The sequence below is a fragment of the Arvicola amphibius genome, chromosome X (genome assembly GCF_903992535.2).
Source record: "Arvicola amphibius chromosome X, mArvAmp1.2, whole genome shotgun sequence".
In the NCBI taxonomy this organism is placed as follows: domain Eukaryota; kingdom Metazoa; phylum Chordata; class Mammalia; order Rodentia; family Cricetidae; genus Arvicola; species Arvicola amphibius.
Genome location: NC_052065.1, coordinates 114050670 through 114067803, shown reverse-complemented (window position 1 = coordinate 114067803; position 17134 = coordinate 114050670). Strand labels below are relative to the sequence as shown.

At 37.4% G+C, this 17134-nt stretch overlaps 1 protein-coding gene across 1 annotated transcript in view; it reads left to right on the top strand.

Annotated features, from left to right (window-relative positions):
• The window catches only part of Slc6a14 (solute carrier family 6 member 14), a 29857-nt gene extending 20653 nt beyond the window's left edge, over window positions 1-9204 (top strand). Inside the window, exons 11-14 of the mRNA XM_038317026.1 lie at window positions 389-488; window positions 876-985; window positions 5890-6057; window positions 9058-9204. Coding sequence (XP_038172954.1) covers window positions 389-488; window positions 876-985; window positions 5890-6057; window positions 9058-9204 — 525 coding nt within the window. The remainder of the gene's footprint in view (window positions 1-388; window positions 489-875; window positions 986-5889; window positions 6058-9057) is intronic.
• Window positions 9205-17134: the final 7930 nt, after the last annotated feature.

Below are 17134 nucleotides of genomic sequence, written 5' to 3'. Positions count from 1 at the left end.
TATTTATGATGCCTTCTGCATTTCGACCATTTTCTTCTTTGTAACTTTGCTAGTACATATTTTTCAGAGGAGGAGGCCCAATAATGACAATTTCCTATGTAACAAGATTGTATTTTTCTTGGCTATTACAGAGCCCATAGATACTATATGCCATGTATATAATCATGTGTTTTAAATGCTTGCATTTTACCAGTGTCATAGTATATTATAAAAAATACCTGTTTGGCATTTTAAGCAATTAAACACATATTTGAGGTTATACACGAAACATACTTTAATATATTGTTTTAAAATGTATTCTATTTGAATACTTTACAAAAATAGTGAAAATATAGTTGTAAATAACTGGTGTGAGTTTGTTTTTCTGTTTTTGTTTTGTTTTCTGTAGGCTGGAATTTACTGGGTTCATTTGATTGATCACTTCTGTGCTGGATGGGGCATTTTGATTGCAGCTATCTTGGAAATTTTAGGAATCATCTGGATTTATGGTAAATGGTGATCACGGATTTGCTTATAAGTCTTATACAGTATCATTTGATTCCTTTTCATTAGGGACATTGGGGGAGGGTTGAAGGGAAGGGGAGGGGCAGGGAGGGGACCAGAGGAAAAATGTAGAGCTCAATAAAATCAATAAAATAAAAATAAAACAAAACATTAAAATACAAAAAAGAATATATAATCATCCCATTTTAATAGCACATATAATAGTAAAATGTTATCTGTTGAGCAAAATACATTATGAATAAGATGGGATTCCAGGTGTGTGTTTCACTGATGATTTTAGGAACATGCTTTAATGAATAAAGATAATATGTATGTCAATCTCCAAGGAACCGTGTAAGAAAGGGCTCATCATGTGGAATTGTTTTCTCTAGGAGGGAATAGATTCATTGAAGACATAGAAATGATGATTGGAGCAAAGAGATGGATATTTTGGCTCTGGTGGAGAGCTTGCTGGTTTGTCATCACACCTATCCTGTTGTCTGTAAGTAACAATATACAATGAATTTGGTGTCAATAAAATGACTCATACCTTTGAATGTTAGTAAGGAACTTGATGAACAATTCCCATTAGGGAAAATAAGTAAATAATTTGGGGGATGAATAGTTTTCAAGTTTGTAGTTTTTACTACCGGTGCCTTCACATTGTCTGAATTAAAATGCTCTTTGCAATATTATTTTTGATGCCATGGGTTTGAACATTGCATGTTTGAGACAAAAATAACTCTCTATAGAATTAAAGGTATCAACAACTTAAAATGACCAATAGGATGAAATCATCAGTAGGATAAAAAAGCAAATCATAAATTTACTCATTCTCTGAAAGATATGGTAAGCCATTTCTTAACTTAGATGCCAGAAAATACAAAGCCTGATGAGAAATAGATGATATCTTCATTTTCTTATTTTTTTTATTGGTTTGGGTTTTTGAGACATGTCTGTATTGTCCTGACTGTCCTGAAACTTATTCTGTAGAAAAGGTTGGCTTCAAACTGATACATATCTTCCTGTCTCTGCCTCCTGAGTGCTGAGATTAAAGGCATACTCCACCACTGTACAGCTAGATGATGCCTTTAAATAATTTTTTTAAAAAATAAAATTAAGATATTAATAACATTCAGTATACATTTTTAGTTGATGTATGAGGTATTTATTATCTTAAATTGCTAAAAGAAACTCACTTGCGTCAATATATGCAATGGTTTATATGATAAATTTAATGATAGACAATACTTAGGAGCTGAGGAAAAGTAAATGATGGTTTCTTTGATATATAGATACAAGATCATCAAAGAATGGTCCAGTAGATTAGGTTCCTGAGTGCTAAAATTGAACAGTTTTCAAGATGGAGAATTTTTGCTGCCCAGAGTTAATCACACAAGTGGAGAGTAGCATGGTTTTAATGATGTATTGTTGCTCTCACAACATTCAAAGAATTTCCTAGAGAACATCGTGGAATAGTTACATTTGATTCACTTCCATGGCATAATATTTCATTGTTGATACATGTATTAGATTTTGTGTTTTAATATTTGATATCACTTTTAAATAGTGAATAGGACTGTATTTGAAAAATCTAAACATTTGTATATATCTAGCCTTGCTAGATGTCTTTAAAGCTGTTGCTAAATATCATTGTCCTTATTTGAAAAGTCTTTTCAATAATATAAGAATCGTGTAAACTTAGACTTCTTAACCCTTTCTTTTCTAGTCCTACTGGTGATTGCAACTAGACTGTTTGTTATCTCAGGAAACAGTCTACCACTGAGTGGTATTCCCTCTGCATAATGGAAAATATATGATGATTTTTACCTGAGTCCAGCTTATTTTGCTTAGCATAATAATCTTCAATTCTACTTACTTTCTGCAAATATTGTATTTTCAATCTTCGTTATGATTTAATAAATTTCCATTGTTTATATTTTCCAAAAAAGATTACAATGTATTAGAACACCCTTTCTTTCCAGTTTTCTTTCATCTATAATCTGCTATCTAGAGGTGTGGATTCAATGGAGCCTCCTGTCTTTCTTACCTTGTAGACTTATCCTGAGTCATTTCAGCATCAAACATCCAGTAGTACTTATTTCTTTTCAGGAGTTTCCCTTTTGTGTATGCCAGGAACCTCTTTTAGCTACACTTAGCTTTGAAACCCATGGGCAGATTCAGCCATGGATCAAAATCTCTAGTTTTTATATGCAAGGTGGCTAATGTTCAAAACATAAGCTTGTCACTGAGTAATGTACTGAAGACTAACCTCAGTGTTTTGAAATCCTGCTAGATTTCAAACACCTTATGGGATTACCAGAAAGGGGTAGAAGATGAAAATTCAGCTTGGGCAGAGTCTCAGGAAGCTTTCAGCCTTGCCTGCAGTGACACATGAGACCTACAGACATTGGGTTGTCCACTGAACTTGGCTTGGGGCTGCAAGTGTCAGCAATTATTAAGTGGATGGGGTCTATTGCATGACACTGGAGGGGGCTATTGAATCTAGTTGGGCCTCAGTCATGCTCACTATAAGACTTGGGGAATAACAAAATGGATTTCCTCTCCAATGATGACACAGGATGAGTCTATGTTTCACCAAATGCTATAAACTGATTCAAGATTTGTGAGAACTCTTGGCTTGTGATATGATTAGGACTGTCAGGCTCTTTTATCAGGGGTTTGTGATTTGTCACCTACATTGGGCTTCTCTTTCTCTTCCCCACACTGGGTAGCTATGCATGGGCCATTCCATTTCACCATGTTGTCCTCTGCCTTTATATATTGTCAGCTGTTCTATCACTTCTTTTTTGACCTACAGAGAGAGGGTGGAGGGAAGGAGTGCTCTTTGTCAGAGGACAACCTGTGGGAGTCAGGTCTCTTTTTTCACCATGTAGTTTCCAGGGATTGAACTCCAGTCCTCCATCTTGTTGGCAGTCTGGTTTGCACACTAAGACACCTTGGTTGGAGTCATTTCTTTCTTTTTAAATTTTCTGATAACACTCCAATATCCCTCTCTTTGGAACAGAGTACACTCATTTATAATCTACTCTTTAATTACTATTCTAATCCACCACCTTATAGGATATTAAAAAGGCTTGCAATAGAGATTTCGCTCAGCTTCCCAAGTGATCTCCAAAAGCTGCACATATACTTCAAACTCATAAAAGTTAGACTTCAATCTCTTGGGGAGTATTCACAATGGAGGTGTCTCTGAAAGTTCAAGAACTGAGTCTTTACAGCATTGAGCACTTTTGGCAGACTGTGTCTCCTTGGATGAGACTTGAAATAGATTAAAGCAAAGAAAGAAAATATATTCCTAGTATCCCTTGAGTGCTGGTTGGTAACAGGCTTCTTTTTTTGGAGACAGGGTGTTACTATGTAGCCCTAACTAGTCTGTCATCCATTATGTAGACAGGCTGACCTTGAACTACCAAGGATCTACCTGCCATTGCCTCCTGAAGACAGGGATTAAAGACTTTTCCCCATGTAAGGCCTGATTGGTAGCTTTTGAAAATTTAAGTTTAAGTTAGTAAATACATGAACCTTCATATGTGGGTATAGATGTATGATTTTACTTTGTTCTCAATAATTCCCTCACTGACTCCACCTGGTTCTCTTCTTTTCACATACGTAAGTGTGTGTTACACATGTGTGTGTATGTGTATCAGTTAAACAATAAAATATATCTTTATTTTTGCAAAAGAATAATTTAAGTCAGAGATTAGCTTCCAGAACTTTCCCAAAATGTCTTATTTATTACTAGTTAATTTTGAAAAATATCTAAAAGTCATTTTAAAAAGTGGTTTTCAACTTTCCTAATGCTTTGACTATTTAATACTGTTCCTCATGCTGTGGTAACCAGCTAACTATAAAATTATTTTCATTATTACTTCATAACTGTAATTTTGCTACTGTTCAGAACTGTAATATAAATAATTGTGTTTTCCAATGGTCTTAGGTGACCACTGTGAAAGGGTTCTTGGACTCCTAAGGGTCGAGACCCACAGGTAGAGAAGTGATTATTGAATTTTATCCCCCTTTTGTGAGGGAGGGTCTTCTGTATTTCAGGGTGGCCTTGAAATCAGCACGTAGCTGAGCATTACCTTGAACTCCTAATCCTCCTTTTTACATCCTTTGAATGCTGAGATTTCAGATGAGTCTTACTTTTTTTGCCACATTACTTGAACTTACATCAAAATTCTGTTTTCCAGAGCCTAGGAGGGAATCATGCTTTTCTAAACATGTGCCAGTACCATGTGTTTAAATTTGAGTTATGGAGTGGGGGTAGAGAACTCTATTAAGCCAGATAATGAACAAATCTTTACAATTTTGACATGAATGGAAACGAAGAATGTTAAGTAGAATAAGCCAGGGAGAGTAAAAGAAATGCAGCAGAAACTTACACAGATGAGCAACCTAAATAAATATATAGCTGAAGTGAGACTAAAATGGCAATAGTCAGAGGTCATGAACAGTAGAGGGTGGGGCTGATGAGTAGACACTAAGTTGCAGTTCAGTTGGAGCAAGGAATTCTGCTATAAAATTGCATAGGAGGAAGAAAATGGAGAGTAGTATTCTATGTAATTATAAAATTTATTATAAGAGAAAGAATTATGTAAACAATTGCCATAAAGGGAAATGTTTTAGGCGGTAAGTATTTAGACTGGTATAGACATTACACAGTATACTCATATATGAAAACATAATTTGGCACTCAACTTATGTCAATTTTTATACTTTTGTTTACCTCTTAAAAAGGAAATGGTTGGGCACAGTGATAGACATGTTTAATCCCAGCACTCAAGTGCCAGAAAGCAGGAATATGATTCTGAATTCAAGGCCAACCTGTTCTACACCCAGGCCAGCCAGGAATATGTAGGCTGGAAAAATAGGCTAGAGAGACGACTCACTGGGTAAGAGAATTGGTCGCTCTCCCAAATGAACTAGGTTTCATTCCTAGCGTCTGCATAGCACCTTACAACTATAACTTAATCTTGAAGGCATCTGTTGTCTTCTTCTGGCATCCATTGGCACCAGGCAGGCACATGATCCACAGACAGACATGCAGGCAAAACATCCACACACACAAGAAATAATGTAAAAGAAAAGGCATCAAAGGCTTTATTTAGTAAAATAAATTTCAGATTTATTTTATGTATGATTAAGGGTCTTGATATTGAGTAAAAAGATCTTCTGTCGATAAGTGGTAGCTTTAAATTTTCAAAATTTCTCTAAGTAAAACTAAAAATTTGGTTCATGTTATTATCTTCTGATTTGTTATCCATTTATCTTAGTTCCTTAATTATAGCTTCATCTTATTGTTTGATAAACATCAAATTGTGACTCATTAATAGCACCAAGTCTAGTCTTTAACTTTGTCTTTTTAATGCTTTACTTTCTTAGGCCATTCTAGTCTGGTCACTGGTAAAATTTCACAGACCCGATTATGGTGATATTCCGTATCCTGACTGGGGAGTTGCCCTAGGCTGGTGTATGATTATTTTCTGCATTATTTGGATACCAATTATGGCAATCATAAAAATAATCCAGGCTGAAGGAAACGTTATTCAAGTAAGCACATTGAATTCTTATTTTATATAAGCACTTGTGATAAAAGGCAGATTAATTATATAGAAGAGATAACAGAGTACATGGGTTGAAAATAATCATTCTTCCATCCCTCTGATTATTTCTACATCCAGTATTATCATGCTTGAGATTATATTATATATATGTTATTAAAATATATGGTAATAAATAATACATATGGTAATATAATTTGTATAACTACTTGTATTATATTCTCAGTTTTTTGTAGACATTTGTTACTGTTTCCTCAGGCCCTATTGCACACCCCAGCATGTAACAATTGTGATCTCTTTATTTGTCCAATCATCCTGTAGATGTCAAAAAGCACGTGACTCGGTTGTTTCTTCTATATATAATCTCTTTTGAATCTTCATCTGGCTATACTATGAATACTAATAGTGTATTTAAACTGAAGGAGCTTAAATTGTATTGCATCTTTTATAACCCTTGAATCATCTTTCTTCCACAGAGGCCTAGAGTGAAAGAGTTAAGTCTCATACTAGAATAATGACAAGATAAGCTTAGGAGACTTAATTTCAATAAATTCCTATGCATGTCAAAGAACAGATTCCAATAAATAGACCTTATCTCAGTTTTTGAAACATATTCCAGTGCACATCTGACCCTCTGTGACAAGGACTGAAATGAATTTAGGAAAGCTGCCTAGAATGATAATGGGCTCATATACCTTTCTTCTTAAATCATTGTATTTTGGTTTAATAGAATAATTCTATTAAAAATTAGGAACAATATTTTTTCCTCATTTTTTTATTAAAGATTTCCATCTCCTTCCCTCCTTCTCTCCCTTCCCTCCCCTCCCTTCCACCCATACCCCCTCTCCACCCCTCTCCAAGACAAAGAGCCATCAGGGTTCCCTTCACTATGTTAAGTCCAAGGTCCTCCCAGCTCCCCCTATGTCCAGGAAGGTGAGCAACCAAACTGACAAGGCTCACAGTGAGCCCATCCATGCTGTAGAGTTCATGTTCATTGCCGTTGTCCTTGGTTTCTCAGTCCTCCTCCACCATCAGCCACATTCAGAGAGTCCGGTTTGGTCCCCTGTTCCATCAGTCCCATTCCAACTGGACTTGGTGGTCTCCCGTTAGATCTGTCCCACCGTCTCAATGGGTAAACACACTCCTCACGGTCCTGACTTCCTTGTTCATGATCTCCCTCCTTTTGCTCCTCATCGGGACCTTGGGAGCTCAGTCCGGTGCTCCTATGTGGGGCTCTGTCATTTTCTCCATCCAATGCCAGGTGAAGGTTCTATGGTGATATGCAAGATATTCATGAGTATGGCAATAGGATCTATACATTTCTGGCACCCTCTCCTCAGCTGCCCAAGGACCTAGCTGGGGGCGTCTTCCTGGACACCTGGGAACCCCTCTAGAGTCAAGTCTCTGCCAACCCTAGAATGGCTCCCTTAACTAAGATATATAATTCCTTGTTCCCATATCCGCCCTTCCTATATCCCAACCATCCTATTCCCCCAAGCTCTTCCCATCCTCGACTTAACACTTTTCTCTCCCCATCCCCCCCTCCCCCCATTCCACCCCACCCCTATGTTCCCATTTTTTGTCCTGCAATCTTGTCTACTTCCAGTATCCAGGAGGATAACTATATGTTTTTCTTTGGGTTCACCTTCTTATATAGCTTCTCTAGGGTTTTTTTTTTTTTTTTTTTTTTCGAATTATAGGCTCGATGTCCTTTATTTATGGCTAGAACCCAATTATGAGTGAGTACATCCCATGTTCATCTTTTTGGGCCTGGGTTACCTCACTCAGGATGGTGTTTTCTATTTCCCTCCATTTGCCTGCAAAATTCAAGATGCCATTGTTTTTTACCGCCGAGTAGTACTCTAATATGTATATATTCCACACTTTCTTCATCCATTCTTCCACTGAAGGGCATCTAGGTTGTTTCCAGGTTCTGGCTATTACAAATAATGCTGCTATAAACATAGTTGAACAGATGCTTTTGTAATATGATTGGGCATCTCTTGGGTAAATTCCCAAGAGAGGGATTGCTGGGTCCTGGGGTAGGTTGATCCCAAATTTTCTGAGAAACCTCCACACTGCTTTCCAAAGCAGTTGCACAAGTTTGCATTCCCACCAGCAATGGATGAGTGTACCCCTTACTCCACATCCTCTCCAGCAAAGGCTATCATTGGTGTTTTTGATTTTAGCCATTCTGACAGGTGTAAGATGGTATCTCAATGTTGTTTTGATTTGCATTTCCCTGATTGCTAAGGAGGTTGAGCATGCCCTTAAGTGTCTTTTGGCCATTCGAACTTCTTCTGTTGAGAATTCTCTCTTCAGTTCGGTGCCCCATTTTTTAATTGGGTTCATTAGCATTTTAAAGTCTAGTCTCTTGAGTTCCTTATATATTTTGGAGATCAGACCTTTGTCTGTTGCGGGGTTCCTGATTTTTGATAAAGGAGCTAAAAGCACAAAATGGAAGAAAGAAAGCATCTTCAACAAATGGTGCTGGCATAACTGGATGCCAACCTGTAGAAGAATGAAAGTAGATCTGTGTCTATCACCATGCACAAAACTCAAGTCCAAATGGATTAAAGACCTCAATATCAATCTGAACACACTGAACCTGTTAGAGGAGAAAGTGGGAAGTACTCTACAACATTTGGGCACAGGAGACCGCTTCCTACGTATAGCCCCAGCAGCACAGACATTAAGGGCAACATTGAATAAATGGGACCTCCTAAAGCTGAGCAGCTTCTGTAAAGCAAAGGACACTGTCACTAAGACAAAAAGGCAGCCTACTGACTGGGAAAAGATAGGAATAATATTTTTGTCTACAATTTCTTGTTCGGTGGTGTTTTAAGAATCTAGGCTGTCGCATTACTTTTCTTTGATTGCTATATCATTGGTGGTAGTAAAGGTACTTACAATAAAAGTGGTTTAATATTTGCTTTTTAAAACAGATGATAGCACTTAAATTCTAATAGATTTTGTTATTGTTTTTCAGCGTATCATAAGCTGCTGTAGACCAGCTTCTAACTGGGGCCCATACCTGGAAAAACATCGTGGGGAGAGATATAAAGATATGGCTGAACCTTCAAAGGAGACTGACCATGAAATCCCTACTATTAGTGGCAGTAGAAAACCAGAATAAGATGTCCCTTTTGAAAAATATCTGATTGTTATATAATGTGATTTTCTAGGGAAATGTTTTAATTTATTTGTGCATCAATCAAGCAGAGAAATGTACATGTCATGCTCAGTACAGAGTTGTAAGTACATTTTTCACCTAATCAATAATGAAATATAAAATGTGAATCTATGAATGTTGACTAATGTGCTTGTTTCACTTTAGAATTAGGTATTTGTTAACACATATAACCAGGTCTATTTTATAATGACATTTTGTAAACCCAGTTGTTTTACAATGACATTTTATAAATATTATTGTAATATTTCTTTCTTTTTTGTATACTGAAAGTTTCCTGTGAGATGATTACTTAGGAAGTAATCACACTTTGTATTTGGTGATTTTAAAGACTTTATTTGTATCTGCAGTCTTAATATGCACTTTTATTATTCATAGAATGGGGAAACAATAAGTCAGTGTAGTTAAAAGCAAGTGTTACACAAAGTCATCTCATGTACAAGTCACAATTGGGGCCTGGAGAGATCACTCAGTGGTTAAGAGCAATGGCTATGGCAGAGGACGTAGGTTCAAATCTCAGCATCCACATGATGACTAATACTGTCTGTAACTCCAGTCCCAGGAGATCCAGTGTCTTCTTCTGACTTCTATAACACTGCATACATATGGTGTGCATACATGCAGGCAAAACACCCATACACAAAAATACAAGCAAATAAATCTCTTTTAAAATGGAATGTCACAAGTATGTAGGGAGTGAACTATATATGATATGCACTATTTAATAACTATGATCCAAATATGTCCAAGCATGTCATCCATTTATTATGGTTCACATTCTCTATGTAAACTTTAAAGTTATTCTTAGAGTGAAATGAGACAAAAATGAGGAAGAGGTAGTTAGAAAAGGATAAGTCTAAAAAATGTAATATTGAAGTTTTGAGTTTATCTTACTATTCATAGTATCTTTCTTCTTCAGGTTGTATTTGGAATAAAACCATGGCTCATTTAATTTCTTTCTTTATATTTTATTTTTTATTCATTTCACATACCAACCACAGTTACCCCTCCTTCTCCTCCTTCCTCTCCCCTTCCCTACCAATGCCCACTCTGATCCACTCCACAGAAAAGGTAAAGCTTCCCATGGAGAGTCAACAAAGCCTGGCACATTCAGTTGAGGCAGGACCAAGCCTCTTCGTCCCCTGCTTCAAGGCTTAGCAAGGCATCCCACCAAAGGGAATGGGCTTCAAAAAGCCAGCTCATGACTCATAATAATGTAATACATAGTTAATTACATTCTCTGAATTCTGGATTTAACTACAGATAGAATTTGCATTAAATTGTTACTGATCTGGCATTTTTTATAATGATATATATCTAACAGATGAAGGGCAATATTCTTGTCTTTTATGTTTTTCTTTTGTCTAAGAGTAATAAAGTATTCATATATTAATTGATGCTAATTGTTAACCAGTTGTCATAATAAAATTTTAAATAAAGTATTCATATATTAATTGATAATTTCTAATTAGTTGTCACTAATAAAAATTTTGTACTCTAGTTTCCTCACAAATGATACCTTGTGCTTTATTATGTATTTTTGACATATGGTTTAAAATTCACAGCTCAGGATATTAAAATCTACTCTAAATAGATAGGGAACATTTCAAGAGTCATGCTAAGCTTTAGGATAATAGGACCAAATTTTTTTTTTTTAAATAGGACCAAAATTTTAAGCATTATTTTCTGGGGATGTGGATTTGCATTTGGTGAGAGAGTGAGTCCACTGCTTTCAAAATAAAGGCAAAGGAAACTGAGACCAAAAAAAAAAAGCAAGCAAACGAACAAACTTTTAAGAACCATATACTGCTAGGTAATTTGTACTTGGCAACTGAGTACCAAGAGGGAACAATTTTCTCATTCATCTTATCTCCTCCTTTCTTCTTTTGATTAAAGATCAAAGCACTAAAATGATTAAGGTGTCTCTTAATAAGTACAAATAAAAGATTCTGAAAAGAGGTGGCATGCAGGCATAGCAATAGACCTATAAATAATTAATCTCAATAATTCACATATAAGTTCAACTTGCCTTGATACTTGGAAGACTTTCTTTGTGGACAACCCAATTTCGTGAACACGCATAAAGAGATTTAGTCCCAGTTACACTTTAATTTATAGAATATTATGTGAGATAGATGACAAACCAAAGCTTAGAAATTTTTTTATCCATGCTGCTCAAATTGTATTAAAATATTCTCCCATTGTATTTTGGTGCTATTTGAAGGTGGTGTTTGCAGTAATTAAATATGTGCATGCAAACTTTAGGGGTGACATTTGGAATCTGTAGAGAAAATTTGGGCAGAGAGAGAATGTAATGGAATCAAATGTTTTATAAATCATAACCAAAAGGAGTAGTTAAAGCCTTGTATTGCTACCTTCAAGTATGAAGAAGTAGATTTTAATCATCATCTTAATTTATGCCAAGCATATATTCCATCTCTTCTTTTCATTATAAAAATTTGATGATAATAGCAAGTGGTCATGTGCATAATGGACAAAATAGTTCCATGTAATTTTTCTCACTCTAATTAAACCTTTGGACAAGTGAAGTAATAGACTACAATCCATTAAATAAAGACATTCAGGCTTAAATGAAGTTATCATTGTTTTTTGTCGGCTATGAAGATTTTTTGATTTGTTTATTTTTAATTTATTTTTAATTAAAAATTTCCCCCTTCTCCCATTCCCTCCCTCTCCCCCCTCCCCTACCCCCTCCCTCTCCACTCCAAAGAGCAGTCAAGGTTCCCTGCCCTGTGGGAAGTCCAAGGTCCTCCCCCCTCCATCCAGGTCTAGGAAGGTGAGCATCCAAACAGACTAGGCTCCCACAAAGCCAGTACATGCAGTACTGGATCAAAACCTAGTGTCATTGTCCTTGGCTTCTCAGTCAGCCCTCCTTGTCAGGAGGATGGGGAGAGCTTGGGGGAATGGGATGGCTGGGATGGAGGAAGGGTGGATGTGGGAGCAAGGAAGTATATATCTTAATTAAGGGAGCCATTTTAGGGTTGGCAAGAGTCTTGACTCTAGAGGTGTTCCCAGGTGTCCATGGAGATGTTCCCAGCTAGATCCTTGGGCAGCTGAGGAGAGGGAGCCTGAAATGGCCCTATCCTATAGCCATACTGATGAATATCTTGCATATCACCATAGAACCTTCATCTGGCGATGGATGAAGCTAGAGACAGAGACCCACATTGAAGCACTGGACTGAGCTCCCAAGGTCCAAATGAGGAACAGAGGAGGGAGAACATGAGCAAGGAAGTCAGGACCTCGAGGGGTGCACCCACCCACTGAGACGATGGGGCTGTTCTACTGGGAACTCATCAAGGCCAGCTAAACTGGGACTGATATAGCATGTGATCAATCCGGACTCTCTGAATGTGGCTGACAAGGAGGGCTATGAAGTTTTGAACTGTCTTTCCTTTTCTGTACTGTGTGCTTCTACACCCTTCCCCTATAATATAACAATCTATATTAGTCAATGCATGAAACTGATTCTTAAAACAAAATGCAAACAAACAGTAAGTGTCTGGAATTTGTATTGGACACGCCACTCCTTTAAGAAACACAATCAATTGAATCCCTTCCTGTCACATTTTAGATGCTGTTGTCACTATAATCATTTTCCACTGGCAAAGGGGGATTCTTGATTTTTATATAGCCATATAAGCCCTTGAAATGCATGAACTTCTCTGGTTTATCAATCTTGCATTGCAATGTCCTCATATTGAATGATGTTCTCGGGTAATTGGAAAATCTGTAAGTGGTGGCAGTTAACATTTTATAATTCAAACAATGAACCTGAATGTTTGCTTTTTTACAAGAAGACCGTTTTTTGCCTCGTCTTCGTTTGGATGGCCTTTTATATGAGATCATCTGCAAAAGAAATTATACCATTATGGTTTATCACAACCTGGTAATTTCTGGACTTCACCTCATACCAATTTAATTATAAAAGCCAACTGAGTCATCCTAAGAACTAGAGAATAGTTTTGAAGGGTGACCCTGATTCACAAGTATGTTTTGCTTACGTATAAACTGAGAGAAAAAAGCCACAGAAGTTGTTTTAGAATACTGAAATGCTGTATTTATCAATTTTCTGGAAAGCCCATTAGTAGCCTCTACCCATGACCTTGATTTTTATGTTGAAGTACTTCATTTGAAATTTGAAACACCGAAAGATTCACATTCAAATCTGAAATAACTGAAAGTGCCCACTTAGCATGCTAATAAAAATAAAATAAAATTGATCGTGATAGCCATTCATGCAGTTGTCTGAAAAGGTAATTACACTTATGCAGTTTAATGGAGCCCTGGCAGAAGAAAAACAAAACAGGACAAATAGGAACTTGGCTATGGATGGGTGGCTTAGAGTGCAATGGGAAAAATGAGATAAGAAGAGGAATGAGGAATTGATTCCTAAAATGAATTGTGGTTTTAAATTAAGATGCTTGGTCCACTTTGGATTGATTTTTGTGCATGGTAAAAGATATGGAATACACTTCAAGATATAGGTAGAGGCAGCAAACATCTGAAACGAGACTGCTATAGCACAGGGAAGAGCTCCAAACATTAACAAGTAGAACTATATTGTTTTTGCACAGAAAGTAAATTATCAGTGGAGTAAATAGCTTCAGACTGGGAGAAAATCTTTGCCAGCTGTATGTCAAAGAGGGAACTAATACCCAGATTTTGCAAAGAACTACAAAATTTAAACTGCTAAAGTCTTCTGTGAATGAATAAATGTGCTACTGAAATGAATAGTTTTCAAAAGAAGGAATACAAATGACTAGGAAACACTTTTAAAAGGTAGTTCATTTCCCTAACCGCTAGGGAATTGCAAGTTAAAACAACTTTGAGATTCCATCTCCTGTCAGTTAAAATGATGGCCATCAAGAAAACAAATGAGAACAGAATTACCAAAGATGTAAGGAAAGAGTAACCCATGTTCACTGCTGGTGGACATGCAACTTAGTAAATTAATTACATTAATCAATATTAAGAGTTCTCTAAAAATTAAAGTGCCATGTGACCTAGGTGTGCCATTCTTTAGCATACTTCCAAAGGAACTCTGTATCTTACCAAGATCACTGTACATCCATGAGTTTTGCTACTCTATCTACAATAGCTAAGAAATGCAACCAGCATAAATGTCTACAAAGAAATATAGTGAAAATTTAATGAATATATACAATGAAATTTCACTCAGATGTAAGGAAAAATAAAATTTCCATGGAAATATATATATTTAGAAGGCTTAATATTTAATACAAATAAAAAGAAGGTTTAATAATAACTAATGTGACCTAAATTCTGAAAGACAAAAATGGAATGTTCTTTCTTACAAGCAGACTTTAGTACGAATCTGTACATGTATACCTATAAATGGGTATAAACAGAGATAAAGTCAAAACATCTATTAAGAAGAACCAATAGGAAGAAAAAGTTTCTGCATGAAAGTAGAGGGGAGTAAAGAGAATACATATGACAGAAAAGCTAAAAGGGGGCAGGGAATACAAGGAGGTAGGCAGGCAAAGGAGGGAGATGGGGGTGATGAAGAGAGGAGAAACAAGGAGAACCAACTAACTGTAACATGTTTTGTTGGAAAATGCCATAATGATATCCAAATTTTGTGTGCTGATATAAAAAATAAAGTAAATGGGTTTGTGGTAGCTTGTATATGGTTATCTATTACAGATAAATCATTCATTTATTATACCTAAGTAGTTTACTGCAGTCAGGCAAGTTCCAAATCCTACCTCATGACAATCTAGTTAGACAAATTCACTGATTTCCATTAACACCAAGAGATTAGAAATCAGTTAGGATGACTACAGCTAACACTCTTAGCAATAGTAGAGAGGGTGCCTGAACTGGTCATCACCTGTTATTAGATTGGTGAGTACCCCAAACTGTCATCAAAGAGCCTTCCCCCAGTAACTGAGATGGAAACAGATGCAGAGACCCATAGCCAAACATTAGGCCAGCTCAGGGAATCCTGCTAAGAGATGGAGAAAAGACTGTATAGGAGCCAGATTTGTCAAGGAAACCAACAGAAACAAACAACCTAACTCAAAGGAACTCAAAGAGTCTGAACCAACAACCAGGGTATCTGCTTGGGAATGTACATGCTTGTCTCCTCATTCTTGTTTTGGGCCTCTAGGGGGCTACTTGTCTGTCTGACAGTGATTGACAGGTGCCCATGGCTTCCAGCCACCTGCACAGGCTCCACTCAGGCTGTGGCCACAGCAGATGAATGCCACAGGCATGTGACCCTAGACCTACCTAGGTCCTTTGCATATATGTGCCATTGTGACATCTGGTCTATGTGTGGGACTCCTGGCAATGGGAGCAGGGGCTGTGCCTGGTGCTTTAGTTGGATCTTGGGAACCTATTCCTCATGCTAGATTTCCTATCCCGGTCTGAATACAAGTGGAGGTGCTTAGTCTTACCACAACTTGATATGGTATGCTTTACTGATACCCATGAGAGGCCTGTCCCTTTTGGAACAGAAACAGAATAGTGGACTGAGGGGGGTGGGGGCAGAGGGGAGGTGGAGGGAGAGAATGAGAGCAGAGGAAGTAGGAGAAACTGTGGTCAGGTGTAAAATAAATAAATTAGATTAAAAATGTTGAAAGAAAACTGATTCACAAGTGTCTTGTGCAGGTATGGATTCAAGGAAAAATACAGAGGTCCCCTTGGAAAGCCAAAGTGCCTTGCTTTTTGCCTTGGGAAGTGTGGTAGCCTCTATACCTGTCACAAATCCTATGTAAAAATGCTTATGACTTTAAACACCAGAACACTAAAGTTTAAAGAAAAAATAATTGTCAGTACCCATAAAGCTCCCAAAGGGATAGCGTAGGGTTAAATGGGAGAAGTTATAGAAGAAAAGGGGCTACTTTTTAAAATGAGACATTGATGGTGGGGAACTGGTGCTTACAACTTTCCTGTTCTCTCGCAGTTAGAGGATCTCTGGGATCCCTGGAAAGTTGACCAAGTCGCTAGCAAGCTGAGTCCATCTCCTAACTCACCACAACTATTAAATACAGAAGTAAAAGCTTGGGAAGCTCATGTGGGAGAGACAACAAACGCCGGGGCTCTGTAGAGACGGCAAGTGGCAGCTGATGCCCTTCCCTTGGTTCCTTTCCTTTTACCGTGATCTTGCAGTCATATGCCCACTCACATATTCAGCTAGTTTAATCGTAGGACAGTCTAATCTTAGATGGCTTACCTTATGTAGTAATTTCAATAGGGAAAGAACAAAAGCGATGAAAACACTGACCACAAGAATGCTTATGATAGTCATTGTTGCTCCCTGGTGCCTGCCACCAGGCAGGGTGCAGTGGCAGCTGAATTAGGCAGGCAAGGTAGTGGGTAGTGTTGAGAGCTTTCTTTTATGTCCTGGTGATAACTGACCTGAGGAGCCTGCTGCCCCATTTTATATAGTGCAGATGAGGTCAGCACTCCTCATTGTGACCTCATAATCCGGCCCCCAGCAGAACCATCAAGGACAGCAGGAAGAGGGTAGTCCCTGAGCACTGCCTGACTGGGTGTAGGACCAGGTCATTAGAAAGAGAGAATGGGGGTGGGATTTCATGAGAACGATGCTGAGAAAAGCACAGATTATAGACAGACCCATCAAATGTGTGAAACCAAAAACATTCATTCCTCCTTTGTTCTTTAAAGATGTTTGCTGTTGCTGCAACTGCAACCTCCATCATTCACTTGAACAAGTTTTTTTTTTTTTTTTTTTTTTTTTGGCAGATACACTCCATGTTCAATGAGATGTATGGGTGTTGCCCTCGGCAATGGGGCCCCTACTGTCAATTTGTAGAGAGCAAGACACCGATTTAGCAACAGCCCGGGTTATGTTGGCAATTTT